The sequence below is a fragment of the Saimiri boliviensis genome, chromosome 1, assembly GCF_048565385.1.
Source record: "Saimiri boliviensis isolate mSaiBol1 chromosome 1, mSaiBol1.pri, whole genome shotgun sequence".
NCBI classification, from domain to species: domain Eukaryota; kingdom Metazoa; phylum Chordata; class Mammalia; order Primates; family Cebidae; genus Saimiri; species Saimiri boliviensis.
The window spans coordinates 118,699,462-118,716,311 of NC_133449.1; the positions used below are offsets into that span (position 1 = coordinate 118,699,462).

General features: G+C 36.1%; 1 protein-coding gene across 4 annotated transcripts in view; it reads left to right on the top strand.

Annotated features, from left to right (window-relative positions):
* The window catches only part of RPGRIP1L (RPGRIP1 like), a 101,950-nt gene that overhangs the window by 68,556 nt on the left and 16,544 nt on the right, over positions 1 to 16,850 (top strand). For all 4 annotated transcript variants that reach the window (XR_012518480.1, XM_003937273.4, XM_074402864.1 and 1 more), the window contains exon 23: positions 12,912 to 13,095. Coding sequence is in view for 3 of the 4 variants with exons in the window: in XM_003937273.4 (XP_003937322.1) it covers positions 12,912 to 13,095 (184 nt within the window). In the remaining variant the exon portion in view is untranslated. The remainder of the gene's footprint in view (positions 1 to 12,911; positions 13,096 to 16,850) is intronic.

Sequence of the window (16,850 nt, forward strand, 5' to 3'; positions counted from 1 at the left end):
TTGGTAAATTATATACCAAATATAGTAAAATGGTATCGTCTGAAAGCCTGGGAACAAAACTCAAGAAATTATAATGGCTAATGGTATCATTTGAATGATGGTATCCCCTCCAAAATTTATGTTGAAACTTAATCCCCAATGCAACAGTATTAAGAAATGTGGCCTTTAGGAGATGATTAAGTCATGAGGACAGAGCTCTCGTAAATGGGGTTAGCACCCTTATGAAAGGGCATGATATTGAAGAGACATTGTCTTGCTCTTCTGCCGTATGAGAACATAGCATTCCTCTTCTGCAGAGGGTGCAGCAACAAGGCACAGTTTTGGAGACTGAGAGCAGCCCTCACTAAACACCAAACCTGCTGACACCTTGATCTTGGACTTCCCAGTCTCCAAAACTCTGAGAAAAAAATTTCTATTATTCATAAGTTACCCAGTCTGTGATATTTCATTGTAGCAGCACAAATGGACTAAGACAGTGAAATACAGGATTTTCTATTGATTTTGCCAGTTTTTGTGTGTACTACTTTAGTAAATCATTTAATGTGAGTAATAGAACCTTTCTCTTTAAAGATTGCAAAAGTGGTACAAAGAACTTCTGTATATTCCTTACCTGAATTCACAGATTTTAACTTTTTACTCTATTTGTTTTATCATTTCCAGTCTCTCTCCTGCATATGCATATAGTGCACATACTTAGGTATTTACTTATAAACATACATTCTTTCATACGCAATTGTTATAAACCATTTGAGTGTTACAGAATTCATGCCCCTTTAACCCTAAACACTTCAGAACAATTATATGATATCCTTATCTAATTTACAGTTTTCATTAGAATTTTGCCAGTTGTCCTAGTAGTATCATTTATAGTTACCGTATTCATATAGTCCAAGATCCAGTCCAAGATCACACATTGCATTTGGTTTTCATGGCTCTTTAGCCTCCATTAATCTGTAATGGTTCTTCAGGCTTTCTTGCAGTCTTCTGTAACAGTGACACTCTTTAATACAGGCCATTTATGTTGTAAAATATTCTTCATTGAATTTGTCTGGTGTTTCCTCCAGATCAGATTCCAGTTATACATTTTGGTAGGAATACAGAAGTGATACTATGTCCTCTTCATTGCATCATATCAGGAGGCACAAAATGTCATTTTGTCTAATTATTGATGGTGTTAACTTTGGTTGAAGTATTGTTTCATAAATTCTTTTGTAAGCTTAAAAATACTTGTGGTCCATTCATTTTCTTTTGTCTTCTCTTTAAGAACTGCTTCTGGTAGAAATCTCAGAATAGTGAGACATAGCTTTCATAGGGAGGAATGTATTACTGAATGCCTGTTATGTTCTAAGTACATCCTATGTTAATATTTCCTCACAACAATTCTTCATTTATTAGCATACAGTGTGTTTCAGGCAGGCTTACAAGAAGCAATTCCTTCCCTCAAAGAATTCGTAGTCTGGGGGGGAAACACAAATTATAATGCATTGTGGTCTGCACCAGGAGAATGGAATGCATGGGGTGCTATGGGAGCATTCAGAGGGGGTCCCTAAGTCAGCGTGAGGGGCCTTCCCTTCATCAAGGATGACATCCTAGAGTCAACAAAGCTGGAGCCAGTGTTGAAGATGATTGGGAGTTCATGAAAAGAGAGAGAAAATTATAGGCCATAGAAATGAAAAGCATGAGAATCTGAGAGAACATAGAGCATGGCTTGTTCTAGAATTCAGAATGGTTTTAGGATGGGCCAAGCCTATTATGATATGCTTAGGAAGCCCAGGAGAATAGGCTGAAAAGATAGGCATAATCCAGAGCATAGAGACCTCTGAGATTTGTAAGGAATGGTGATAGAAGATCACTCATTCATTAAACAGATATGTATGTAGCGAGCATTTGCTGTGTTCCTAGCCTTGTTCTAGGGACTGGGAATAGATCCATGAATACAAAAAAATTAAGCGCCTGTTCTAAGGGGTTTGCATGTTTAGATCACATTTTGAAAGATCATGCTGTCAGTAATGTAAAAAATAGATTAGAATAGAGGCACAGACTAGTTAAAAAGGAATTAGATAACCCTACTCTATAGTTATGCCGACTTTGTAGAGTTTTAAAAAATTGCCTCTATTTATAATGTCACAAAATTAGGACTAGAAGTAGTGCCCTAGATAAATATCATTTATGCCAGTTACACTGTGAATTTGAAGTATCTGATATACTGTGTAAGCAATTTAAGATCATTCAGTTTCTTTTCTTCATGTTACAGAATCTGACAGTTCATAGTTATTTATTAGAAATGTTGATCCTTAAAAGGAATCTAACAGATTTCCCAGGACTTCTACATATTACTTGGTTCTTTCTCTTCATGTCTGTGATGTATAATTAATCATAGATTACTTCATTTTGTTTCATTTCATTTACAACATTTATGAGCTTCACTTTGTCAGTCTGAAATGCTTGTCCCCTCCTTTCCTTTCCAAAGTGGCGTAATTAGTGTTAGCATCTTTTTTAACAGGCTACATAAAGTTTAGTGGCTGGATTAAATCAAGTCATTAACATAATGTGCCACCCAATTTGCCCCTATCTCTCTTCGTTTCCCGGACATCAAAGTGCCACGTAGCACAAGTGTAATTGGGCCTTGCTGGCCTGTCAGATTCCGTCAGTCTGACAACTGCTGCTTTTACTAAAAAGCTTCTAGGCATGATAATTAATGGTGAGGGTGGGGGGCAGAAGTCTGAGAAATGTAAAACTTTGGACATTTCTCTATGAATATTTTATCGATTTGAATAATCAGAAGTTAACAGTATAAATTTGATGTATAATACATTGATTAAAAGCCTTGTTTTAGGTCCTCAAAATAGACATCAAAACTGAACATTTGCATCTGCCATGGCATTAAAAAAATTTAACAATCCATCTTTGCATTATTTCTAATTTTATCATTCAATAGTGCAGCTTTCATTTTTCACAACAAAATATATTGCCATGAACTCACAGCTGACTTAAAATGTGCCCACAGGTGAGAATAGGAAATTACAGGTTGAAGGAGCAATGGACTCTTCTGTGCCGTGCATATTTACGTCATTCTCTTTCTCTGTTCCTACTAATAGCAGTTTTGTAAAAGCTGCCATATTCAATAGGACTAAATTGCAGTTCTACCTGGAAACTGGGTTCTCTAAACAATGAGCTGGCATTCCCAGGTAATAACAGTAATGATGTTCAGCGAAATATGTTTAAAACTGTGAAAGGCACAATGCAAAAAGCAATTTACTAGCTTTAGAATTCACGTATGAAAAATTATTAAATCACTTACGAATCAAATATGATATCCTCTCAGTGGATAAAATAAGCTGCTCTCCATGTTTTACATGTGGCAGCTTAAGCTAGGCAGAGACTAGGTTTTAAAATATATTTTACTTGACCGGGCACAGTAGCTCACGCCTGTAATCCCAGCACTTTGGGAGGCTGAGGTGGGCAGATTACCTGAGGTCAGGAGTTCAAGACCAGCCTGACCAACATGGTGAAACCCTGTCTCTACTAAAAATACAAAAATTCACTGGGCATGGTGGTGGGCACCTGTAATTCCAGCTACTCAGGAGGCTGAGGCAGGATAATCCTTGAGCCTGGAAGGTGGAGGTTGCAGTGAGCGGAGATCACCCCACTGCCCACCAGCCTGAGCAACAGAGCAAGACTCCATCTCAAAAATAAATAAATAAATAAATAAATAAATAAATAAAATATATTTTACGTAAAGCCAGAAATGTTGACATACTCTCCTAACAGAAGTTTCTTTTAAAACTATTTTTGTACTTTGCAGTTTAACTCTTACTAATATACCATAAACATTTTTCCATAACAGTATACTCTATTTTTTTAACACACCCATAATATTCCTTTATATGGCCATACCATATTTATTTAAATAAGCCCCTTTTGATGGACCCTTAAGTTTCTGTCATATTTTGCTAATACAAGTATTTCTGCTTAAAATGAACTTTGTTCTATATAACAATGTTTGAAAATTCCTGTTTTCTCCTATCACACTCTTTGCAAAATTAATGGATAAGAAATTATGCTTCGGTGATTATTTCATTTAAAAAGAAACAAATGGGGCCAGATGTGGTAGCTGACACCTGTAATCCTAACACTTTGGGAAGTCCAAGGCAAGAGGATTGTTTTAGGCCAGGAGTTCAAGAGCAGCTTGTAGCAAGACCCCCATCTCTAGGAAAATATTTTTTTTACATTAGCCAAGCCTGGTGACAGATATCTATAGTCCTGGCAACTCTGAAGGCTGAGGCTAGAGGATCACTTTAGCCCGGGAGTTCGGGGCTACAGTGAGCTGTATCATACCACTGTACTCCAGCCTGTATGAGAGAGGAGAACCTGTCGCTGAAAAGCACAAACACACAAAAGAAATACAAAAAGGTCTATACGTATATTTTTATTTGAGCATACCGACATAACATTTAAGTTTATGTAAGCAAAGAAAATGTCTGGAAAAAGTACATCTGACAGCATTAGCAGTGAATATCTCCAGGGCAAGAGTCAGCAAACAATGGTCCATGTGCCAAATTCAGCCCTCTACCGTTATTGGAACCCAGCCACCCATTCATTTACGTATTATCTATTGCTGCTTTCACTCTACAAGGGCAAAGTTGAATACCGTACAGCCTGCAATGCCAAATACATTTGCTATTCATCCTTTTAACAGAAAAAAAAAAATGCCAACTCCTGAGTTAGGTGATGGAATGAAACAAGAAGCTTTTGTGTTTGTCATTTGGTAATTTATATTGTTATATTATTTTTAGTGGTGAGCATGGATTGACTCAAAAAAGGATATAGCTAATTCTGTACTGAAATGTCGAATAATAGCTAAAGAACAGTTTAACATGAATATTGTGGAAGCTTTTCTATAAAAATGCTAGAAGTCTCTGTAGATGGGAGATGAACCTTTTTTGCTTTAGAGCAATATTTCTCGAAGTGTGATTCCCAGAGTTCAGCATCACCTGAGAATTTGTGAGAGATACAAATCCTTGGCCCCACCTCAGACCTAATGAATTAGAAGCTCTATGGAGTCCACCGATCTGTGTTTTATCAAATGATTCCGGGGTATGCTAAAGTGCGAGAACCATAGCTTTAGAAAAAAGCACTACTTTTTACCCTTGGCTGCACATTAGAATCATCTAGGGATTGTCGTTAAATGCCAGCACCCAGGCTCCACCCAGATAAATTAAGTCAGACTTTTGTTTATAGCTCCCCTGGTGATTCTAATGTGCAGCCAAAATCAAGAACCACTGTACTACAACATCTGTTCTCAATGATGGTGAAAGGAGAATGGCATATCAAAATCACCTGAAATTGAGAGTGATTTTTTTTTTTTTTTTTTTAGAAAAATTTTCCTTGCTTCACATTAGTGCCATAGTAAACCACAGTTAATGATGGAAATGGGTCATATCCCTCAGGTTTGTATCTATTTATACACATACACACAACATTTTTATAGTGATAAAATAATGCCAATTTCTAAATATTTGGCATAATTATTTGGAGATTAATTTGGTATTAGGGCAGAAAAAAATAATGCAAATCACTGCATGAACACAGTAATTTGTGGGGCATGTAAGGACACCATAACAGTGTTCTAAAAATAAGTACTCTTAAAGCTAGCACTGTTTTGATCCCCATAACTGAAGTTTGCAACATTTACATTATTTATTTAATATACTACGTTTTAACAGAACATGTTAGAAAAGATATATTACTGCCACTGATGAAAACTCAGTGGTTTTCTTTTGTTTGTTAAAAACTTTATTACCTCGCCTTTTTTTTTTTTGAGATGGAGTCTCGCTTTGTCATTGGGCTGGAATGCAGTGGCATGATCTCGGTTCACTGCAGTGTCCGCCTCCCACGTTCAAGCAATTCTCCTGCCTCAGCCTCCCAAGTAGCTGAGACTACAGTCATGTGCCCAGCTAATTTTTTGTATTTTCAGTAGAGACAGAGTTTCACTGTGTTAACCAGGATGATCTCGATCTCCTGACCTCGTGATCCACCCGCCTCAGCCCCCCAAAGTGCTGGGATTACAGGAGTAACCCACTGTTCCCTGCCAAAATATCACCTATGTACTTATTTTTCCTACAGAGTTATTGTTTTAAACAATCAAAATGCTTTAATCAGAACTTATATGAAGGGTGGATTTGATGCACAATGTAAGAGGAAGCTTTGGAGCCTAGTGTGAGGGACTCAAGGGGACTTTTTTGAGTCTTTGAGATGTCTCTGCCCATGCCTAGCCTAAAGAAGGGAACTTGTAAGAATCACCATTAATTAATATGCACTCCTACCTACTTACATATGGCTCTGTCAGTACCAGTGGTTGAGTCTGATTGTTTTAACCAACTGTTTTGAGCTTGTCTTAGAGCTCACCCCAATTAAAATTTTATTCTTCAAGAGCATTGACATAGATCTTGTCCTTCTATTTCCATTTTGTCTCTGTCGTTTTCTTACAAAGTACCAAGTTCTACATACTGTGGCTCCTACAGGTAGGTTTTATTTGCATCTATGTACGCACACACACAAAATATTTTTGTGGTGATAAAATAATACCAATTTATAATTATTTGGAGATAATTTGATAATCCCTTATAGTTGAAATTCTTTTACCTATTACCTAGCAATTCTGCTCCTAAGGAAATCATGCATGTATACAGGAAAACATAAAAGGATATTCAATGCAGCATTGTTTGTAATAGCAAAAAAATTGTAAACAACTTAATTGTTCATCAGCAGGTAAATATACTATAGATTATGTATGCAATATAAATAGGATTCTATACATCAGTTAATAGTAATAAATTGGGTTTGAAAAATAAATATGAATAAATCTCAGAAATATAGTATTGAGTATAAAAACAGAAATTGCAGAATGATTAATGAGTACGATACCACTAATATAAAACTGCAAAACAGAAAACAATGCTATATGTTGTTTATAGATATACACATAGGCAATAGAAAATACAAAGGCATGTTTGGGAATGATACGACCGACTACAAGATAGTCGTAACCATCAGGGAATGAGGAAGGGAGGGGAAAGGATTTGGCAGCTGGTGGCTTTACCTGTATCTGAAATATTTTATTTCTTCAACAACAATAGGAAGACTTAAGTCAGTTATAGAAAAATGATAACATCTGTTTGAGATGGCTGCCTACTTGAATATGCCAAGTTATTTTCTGTACTTTCTCATGTTTGAAATGTCTTATAATAAAAAATTAAAGAAATGCCTATTCATTGTAGAAACTTGGAATGAAATTAAACTCACCTGTAATCTCAGCATGATTAGATTTAAATGTAACTGACTGAAACATGTTGCAAGACCTTTATCATAGGCCGTTCTCAATTATGCAATACTGTTTTTAAGGGTTGTCAGGTTGAATTAGTTTTCAGAAGCCCAACAATTCGGCTCCATTGTGGCTGCTGTGATGGCTGAAACCAGAGGAAGAATTCAGCACAATCTTGTGAAGTAAGACATGAAAATTTTAAGCATGCCAATAATAAGCCTAAGTAAACACTTTAGATCACATAGAAAAATAGGATTCAAAATATGAATTAGCATCAGTAAGGAAGCAATAGTGGAATTGAGCCAAACTCACAAAAGCTGTCATTTATTTTTTAGAGTAATACAAGCTGTCATTACATTTCTAGATCATTTAATCACATAATATGTAGTGTCCATCTCTACAGACAACTAAAAATAGGTTGCATGCAGTTCTTATTTGAATGACTTCTATTACTTCTGTTCACCACAATAAAAAAAGATTTTTTGGTGTTTTTTTTTTTTTTTTTTTTTTGAGACAGGGTCTCACATTCTGTCACCCAGGCTGGAGTGCAGTAGCACAGTCTCAACTTACTGAAACCTCTGCCTCCCATGTTCAAGTAATCTCATGCCTCAGCCTCCTGAGTGGCTGGATTACAGGCACACACCACCACACCTGGCTAATTTTTGTATTTTTAGTAGAGACGGGGTTTCATCATGTTGGCCAGGCTGGTCTTAAACTCTTGGTCTCAAGTGATCCTCTTGCCTCGGCCTCCCATCAAAGTGCTGGGACTACAGGCGTGAGTCACTGTGCACAGCCCATGCTGTTACTGACATCTTGCTAACCAAGGATGCTAATAGGATAATTGGTGAACACAAAAAAGAACTGAGAAGAAGCATCTAGTAACAAAAGTTCATACACTCAGGGGAAACAAAACAGGAAAAGTCTGAAGCCTATGCTGTCTGGTCAATTTCCTATATCGAAGGATGCTGATACCCTGCAGAGGAATGACCTATTGCTGCAGTAATTCTGAACAAACATTATTATTAATCTCTTTAAAAGACTTTGCTTCAATTACTGTCATTTGAAGCAGTATATTATTTAGTACCTCTTCCAATTCACCTGATTGAACGTTCTATTTTCTTATGATGAAAATTTCAAACATGCAGATAAGTAGAGGTAATAGTACCCTACCATCTAGATTCAGCAATATTCACCTGTCTTGAGATAGTCTTATTTCATTAAAATCTAGAACAGCAAAAGTTTCATGTATTTGTCAGCAGTGAGTAATAACAACTCCCCAAAACATAGTAGCACATTAATAAATATTTTTTAAATGAGAAGGCACTAATATCTGCAGCTTCACATAGTTCTGGCAATAAATAAAAGATATTCTAGGCTGGGCACTGTGGCTCACACCTGTGATCCTGGCACTTTGCAAGGTCAAGGTGGGAGGATTACTTGAGGCCAGGATTTCAAGACCAGTCAGGGCAACATAGTGAAACGCTGTCTCTACAAAACATTTAAAAATTATCTGCGTATGGTAGTGGCATGCACCTCTAGTCCCAGCTACTCAGGGGGCTGAGGTGGGAGGATCACTTGAGACCGGGAAGTTGAGGCTTCAGTGAGTTGCCATCGTGCCGCTGCACTTCAGCCTGGACAACAAAGCAAGACCCTGAGAGAGATTCTGAATAAATAAAAGAGATACAGCCTCCACTATTTCATTAAATATTTATTGAGAGCCTATGTTGGGGAGGATGTGAAGTAGCAAAAAATGAATAAGATATTGATCCTGCCCTCCTGAAGCTCACAGTCTATAGAGAGAGACAAATATGTGAACAGTTCCATGTAGTACAATGTGATGGAGAATTGCAGTGAGGGCCCAGAGGAGGAAACGACCAGCTCGCTCTTGGAGATCATAAAGGAGAGTATGTGTGGTTCAGGGCCTCACAGGAGTGAAATTTTGATGGAAAAGATTTCAGACAATAAATAACAGATGCAAAAACTGAGCAATGTAAAACAGCACACCATGAGTTTAAAGGAATGGCTAGAGCATAGGGCAATAGAATGATTTTCAGATAGAAAGATTGTATTTGATTGGTTGTTAGGAAGAGAATTCTGCCACAATAAGGAGAATGGCTGGGACTACAGACAGATTAGAGCCTCACCTGTCTGTCATGAGAGTAGGTCCACTCATTTATTGTGTATTACATAATACAATGAGCAATCTAATAGTGCCTACCATCACTGAGCTTATAGTCTCATAACGTTCATCAGTCAGCTACAAGTTTGCTAACAAATCTCTTATGTCAGTTCCTTCTATTTTCTCCCTTCTTGTTCTGTCAAATTTCTACTTTGTAATAACTGGGAAGCTATTGTATTAGTTACCTCCATGAGAACTTAGTAGTTTCTCCAGAGACCAGAAATGGAAAAGAAACAGTATCTTATGTTTTTATATCCCCAACAGTTAAAACAGTATCTGAAATATCATATGCTTTCAACAATTCAGTTAATCATTGAGAATTTTTTTTTGAGACAGGGTCTCACTGCTAGAGTGCATAGAGTGTAGTGGCACATCATGACTCACTACAGCCTCAACCTCTCAGGCTCAAGTGATCCTCCCACCTCAGCCTCCCAGGTAGCTGGGACCACAGACACATGCCACTCATTAGGCCTGGCTAATTTTTTTTTTTTTTTTTTTTAATGGGAGATGTGTTTTCACCATGTTGCTCAGGCTGGTCTCCAACTCCTGGGCTCCTGGGCTGAAGCAGTCTGCCTTCTTCAGCCTCCCAAAGTGATGGGATTTATGAGCATGAGCCACAGCACCCACCCAATCATTGAGATATTTAGGAAGTAAAATGAGCAGGAATGGTGGGCCTTTAGGATATTGTGGATGTGGTAACAGTGGAAAGGCAAGGATGCTGTTAGGTCTCCTGATTGTAGGGGAGTAGGTGGATGGTGATGTCATCAGCTGAGGTAGTAAATAACAGGATGAATGGGACTGGGGGAGAGGAGAGAAAATGAGTTCATTTCTGATGTGTTGACATGAAGTTGTCTATTTTGCATTTAACGTGCTTCTTAATCTTTATACAAAATCTAGTTGAATCAGAGGGGCTTCAACACAACCAATTGTCTAGCATCATTAGTCAAAATTTATGTTGGGAAACATCTTTCTTTAGAGCTTGCTTCCTTAGATAAAAGCTGCTTAAAACTTACCCGTTTTAGGATTGATTTCAAGTTGATTCATGTCGCGTTAAATGAAGAGCAATAACTGATCATTTGTGCCAGGTGTATTGGTCAGAGAATTAAAAAGGACATTTGATAGAAAATAGCAGTAGTGTAGAGATACCCAAAAAATAAAAACTGAAAATAATGGACCAGAAGTAAAATAGACATCATAAAAAGAATTTTAAAGTTATTTTATTTTTGGATAATACAGGAAGCTTTCTTTTTTGTTGTTTTTGCTGGTTCGGTTTTGTTATTTTGTTTTTGTATTTTGGCTATGATCCAAGTGACTACTTTTGTCTACGATTACATTTTAAACTTTAAAGAGTTGCATGTAGTCTTATTTGACAGTCTAAATTGGTTCCTACAATAATGCAGGTTTTCATATGGGGATTGTATAGCTAATATATTATTAATAAAATAACCATTTAAATAAATTTGATTCCCCTGCTATTTACAAGTTCATTTACTTCTTCATTAGGTTCTGTGATAAACAATTTTAAAGTCCTGTTTTCACAGAGAAGAAATAAGTCTGTATACCACTGTTTTCTTTTTATAGCTGTTTTCCTTTAATCCTTTTGTGCAGAAACATAAATGTTTTATAAGATGTTATTGCTATAATAATTCTAAGTTTGTCAAATTCCAACTTATGTAGAAGACTTAATTATACATCATGCTACACTTGGACCAGAATTATAAAATGTATGTATTACAGTATTTTCACAACTGCAATACATTTTAAGGAAAAAAAATATCATTTAAAATATTTTCTTTACCATGTAGTCTTCAGTGAGCAGAGAGAAGGGGTTTTCTGAAGTGAGATTAGACAATAGAGCGAACTTCATTTTTTATGCACGTGAACGGAGAGGGCTTGAGGTTATTAGTTGAAACCGAGTAACCTTTCCAGGCTTTCATCTCTTTCTTTTCAAATTTGAATATGAAAAGCATATTCAAGTCAAAGACCATCACTTTAATGACATTTGGCAGTCATTTGATTTATTAGGTTTTAGAAAAAATTTTCCTTTAAATATTTCATCATACTATGCTAATCCTAGTAATATTGCCAGCTGCAGCCTTGTACCTGTATTAGTGGAGACAGAATGGTGTGGAATTTTCTCTGTCATCCTAGTAAAATTTCCATGAATCTACTGAATAATAAAATAACCTTATTGAAATATTCAGATTTGGGTTTTTAGTTAAAGTGTCTTAGAATACATAATAAAAGAAAATGTCTTTTGAAAGAAGGGGGTAAAATTACTTCATCAAATATTGAGGGGGTTTGACAGCAATGGAAATTGTTCTTTATGGGAATATTTTTACAATAGGATACTTATGCTTTTCAATTTGATTAATTATATTATATGCTTTGAAATATCTAAGTAACCACTATGGTGAATTTACACGCTGATTTACATTTAACAATGAATTCCTAAAAACTGGTCATATAAACAGGACTTATTTTCAGGTTTTTCTAATTATTATTTGAAGTTATATAATTTATAGCATGTCTCTGAATTTTAGTAAAGAAGGATTTTGATACTAAAGGACAAACTTTAAATTGTAAGAAACAGATTAACTGAGGTGTTATCTTGGTGTGATACAGTTTTTAAATCCTAGTCCATTAATTATTTGAAATCATTACTCAAGGAAGCATTTATAATTCCCATGATAATGTCTATGACACCAAAATCTATTAAGCAAAGATTGAAGTGAAAATTAAACACCACTTTAGTTGTTCGTTCTGTAAAAATTAAAAATAAATTATGAGAAAATATGTGTTAAATTAGACATAAAATTCTGTTTCTTTTGCTTGAAAATGTGTTATTTATTGAACAAAATACATTATGGCAGACTAGGAGAGAATGAACTGTAGTTTCTGCTCTAGTTACTACTGATTCATATAGCTACATATATTAGCATAATACCTATAAGGTGTTCAACAGGCTTTGATCTCTGAATAACTGAAACTTTCTCAGGTATTGTAGATTAAGTAAAAGCAGTGATAAACATGTACTTCGTTACATAGTTTGAAACAAGGCCAACTGATACCTGTCATTCTGAAAGCAATTGGAGATGAAGATCTCATAATCTTCGCTCCTGATAGACTACTAGTGGGGTATTTATAGCCTCAAATGTAAATCAGGAGACTATTGCCATGACACTGTTAACTTCAAACCCTGGGGCATTAGAATCTCATTCTCTCTCTCTCTGTCGTGAATAATCTATCATGTGTAACATATAGTAGTGTACATTGCATTCAAGAAAAGAAGCCCATTGGCCTTCGTGTTTTATTTAAAATTGATAGTGGAAAATAATAGTGGATCTTTTTGTTCTATTATTTTATTTTTTGTTGGTTTTTTTTTTTTTGTCTTTGCTCTTTAAACAGCCATCAGAAAAAATTCGGATTGAGATCATAGCTCTAAGTCTTAATGATTCTCAAGTAACCATGGATGACACTATTCAACGGCTGTTCATTGAGTGCCGATTCTACAATCTTCCTGCTGAAGAGACACCCGTGTCACTTCCAAAACCCAAGAGTGGGCAGTGGGTCTACTATAACTATAGCAATGGTATGTATGATTTATTTGTAATATAGACTTTTATGTTTGTCTTTTTTATTTATGAAAGAACTGGAAAGAAAAGAGAGAGTTTATTTCTCTAATGTTCACATAAACTCATGGAAGTCTTGTCAGAATTGATTAATAAAAGTCAAACCAGTAACATAAAGATTAAGAAAATAAAGTTGGGCTAGGCACAGTGGCTCATACCTGTAATCTAGCACTTTGGGAGACCAAGGCAGATGGATCGCTTGAGCTCTGGAGTTCCAGACCAGCCTGGGCTACAAGGCGAAACCTCGTCTCTACACACACAAAAAAATACAAAAATTAGCCGGGCAAGGTGTTGCATGCCTGTAGTCCCAGCTACTCAGGAGGCTGAGGCAGGAGGATTGCTTGAGCCTGGGAGGGTGAGCCTGCAGTGAGCTGTGATCTTGCCACTGCACTCTTATTTGAGTGACAAAGCGAGACCCTGTCTCAAAAAAAAAAAAAAAAGTTGAAGAAATACCAAAGTTAAGAGAAAACAAAACATGTGAAAACATATTTCTAAGATGGTCCTGGTATATAATAGTTCAATAGAAAAATGTCAGCTAGATCTATAATTAGGAATTGAACTAAAAATATGATACTTCAAAGAAATGTCTTCCAAACAAGTAGTTTTTTAATCATATGATTCATAGCTTTAAATGGCCTATTTTTTTGCCTACCGTTCTGATCAATGTCATCACATGGATGTTTTTACAATACATGTATATATCTCTCTTCGTGTCTAGATGTTCAGGATTTTAATTGAGTGAAGCATAAGTTCTTACTGCCTTTCATCATATAGCACACACACCCATTCATAGCAGCAGGCAGATTTTCTCTCTTAGGGCTTGATCTAGCACCCAGTTAACATGTAAATTTACTGGACCAGCACAGACCCAATAGACACCCTATAAATTCTTCGATAAATCAACTTTATTGTGAGATTGTTAGTATATAATTGGAGAGGAATAAAAAAGAATATCAGGCTACCATGACCCTAAGTTAAAACAGCTGAGTAAGTTCTAAAGCACTACATTAAAACAAATCATAAAAGTGGAGTGTTGTGTCATCTTTAGCAAAATAGGCCATCTCATGCTAGTTCATCACTACTATTTTTTTCTCACTAATCTTACAAATTGCATTTTAATCAACATGTATAATCATGCTGTCGTATCAGCAGGATTACAAATCCTCATAGCTACCTTTTTTTATTTTTTTCATCTAGCATTTTTAGAAATATGTTCATTCCTCAAGACTGTAATCTTCAGTATCCAGAGACCTGGCCTAGTGATCTAGCCCTCCCTTTATCCACAGTTTTTACTATTATGTGAACTAAGGCAAGATGTTTAAATTCCATGATTCCTTGTTTTCTTATTTGAAGAGTAAGGTGCTTTCTAAGATCTACTCCAGCTTAACTTCTACAATAACAGGTGTGTTAAGAAATCACATGGGAAATAAGTAGTGTGGTCATGACAAGAATCTGATTCCTCCTTCATTTCATGCACTTGATATAAAAAAAAATTTCCAAAAGTATTTTCTCAGGCTTCCTGGAGATCCTCAATTGCAGAGAACCAAAAAAGAAAACCATATCAAAGTATTATTAATAATGAAATAGCTATTCAGGCAACTAATTTTAATAAAGATAATCCAAGAAAAGTGAAAATTCTTTGGTTTTTGTATTATTCTTTGTAAAGGTGAGCAATAGAATATTTGGTTGGACTAGCAACAAAATTGTAGAGATTAATTGTACATTGAGAAACTTGGCCATGTCGAAGAACAGATGTTTCCATTTGCTTAAGGAACGATGCAAATCTTTCTTTAGACCAAACTGTGATATATGTGCAAATGGCCCAAATTTGTACATTCTCACATGGTTACCTCTAGGTCTGTTTAGGGTTTTTTTGTTAGTTTGGCTTGTGTGTGGGGGGGGGGGGTGGGGGGTGGATCTGGCTGTGTTGCCCAGGCTGCAGTGTAGTGGCACGATCTTGGCTCACTGCAACCTCCACCTTCTGGGTTTAAGTGATCCTCTCATGGCAGCCTACCAAGTAGCTGGGATTACAGAGGTGCACAACCACACCCAGCTAATTTTTGTATTTTTGATAGAGATGGGATTTTGCCATGTTGCCAAGGCTGGTCTTGAACTTCTGACCTCAAGTGTTCCGCTTGCCTCAGACTCTCAAAGTGCTGGTATTACAGTTGTGAGCAACCATGCCCAGCCTGGTTGTGCATTTTGGTTTGTTTTGTCCCTTTACTGCAGGATATTTTATTGTTTAATTGATATTTTAAGAGTCGCCTATGTTTCTAATGAATTAATCATTTGATAGCAGCAAGAAAACCACAATCTATTAGAAATTAATTCAGTGGAAATGTTTACTATACCGTTTTTAGCTTCTTTTCCTATCTAATGAGATTGGACTATGTAGAATTTTCAAGATTCAATAATTTTAAGGTGATTTTTCTGGAAGGAGGGGAAAGAAATGTCCTCTGTGCTTAGAAGCAAACTAATGCTGTTTTATATCTATTATATCTGAAAAAATGAGGTCCTAGGTCATCAGCAAATTTGAGAAATAATTAATATTGACCTTGTTGAAGATTTTATTTTTATTTTTCATTTAAGTGTGACATAATGAAAATGTTTATTATAAAATTATTATATTTGCATCTCCATTGCAGGGGAATCTCTTTGAGTCTTTGATTAGTAAGTAACTATCTCCTGTAATTATTGTAATGATTTACCATTCACTTGTTACCTGATACAGAAGGTCAATATAATGTAGCCTTACATCTTCCAAATCTCATTAAATATTAATGAAAGTAATTTTATTTTCAAACTGACTTCAAATGGAAAATTTAGAGGACAATTAGTACATGCTGTCTTCTGTTTGAACACCATGCCATAGAGAGGTTAGCTAAACCTAGCAATGATTTTACCTTACATTGTAACTGGAAACTGTACAAAAGAGAATTGTATGTTCAGGCCCAGATTAGGTATATAAAATGAAAGATGTAGACTAGTGATCCCCTAGATTATTCATAATTGAATTCAGTCTTTATTAAGAGGTAATAAAGGTAGGTAGGTAAACCATTGTAACCTACACAAAAAATATATATGTATCTTCTGGCCAGGCACAGTGGCTCACACCTGTAATCCCAGTACTTTGGGAGGCCAAAGTAAGTGGATCACAAAGTCAGGAGTTCAAGATCACCCTGGCCAACACAGTGGAACCCTGTCTCTACTAAAAATACAAAAATTGGCTGGACAGGGTGGCTCATGCCTGTAATCCCAGCACTTTGGGAGGCCAAGGCAGGTGGATCAAGAGATCAGAAGTTTGAGACCAGCCTGACCAACATGGTGAAACCCGTCTGTACTAAAAATACAAAAATTAGCCAGACGTAGTGTCAGGCGCCTGTAATCCCAGCTACTCAGGAGGCTGAGGTAGGAGAATTGCTTGAACCTGGAAGGCAGAGGTTGCAGTGAGCTGAGATCGTGCCATTGCACTCCAGCCTGGGTGACAGAGCAAGACTGTCTTAAAAAATAAATAGATAGATAGATACCAATATTGATATTCCTAAGAAGATATATATATATATATATATATATGTATCTCCACTGCAGGGGGATCTCTTTGAGTCTTTAGTATGTTTATGTATATACACATACCAAAAGAAGATATATATCTCTATATATAGATTACTAAGAAGATATATATCTTCTTAGGAATACCAACACTGAAAAACTAAAA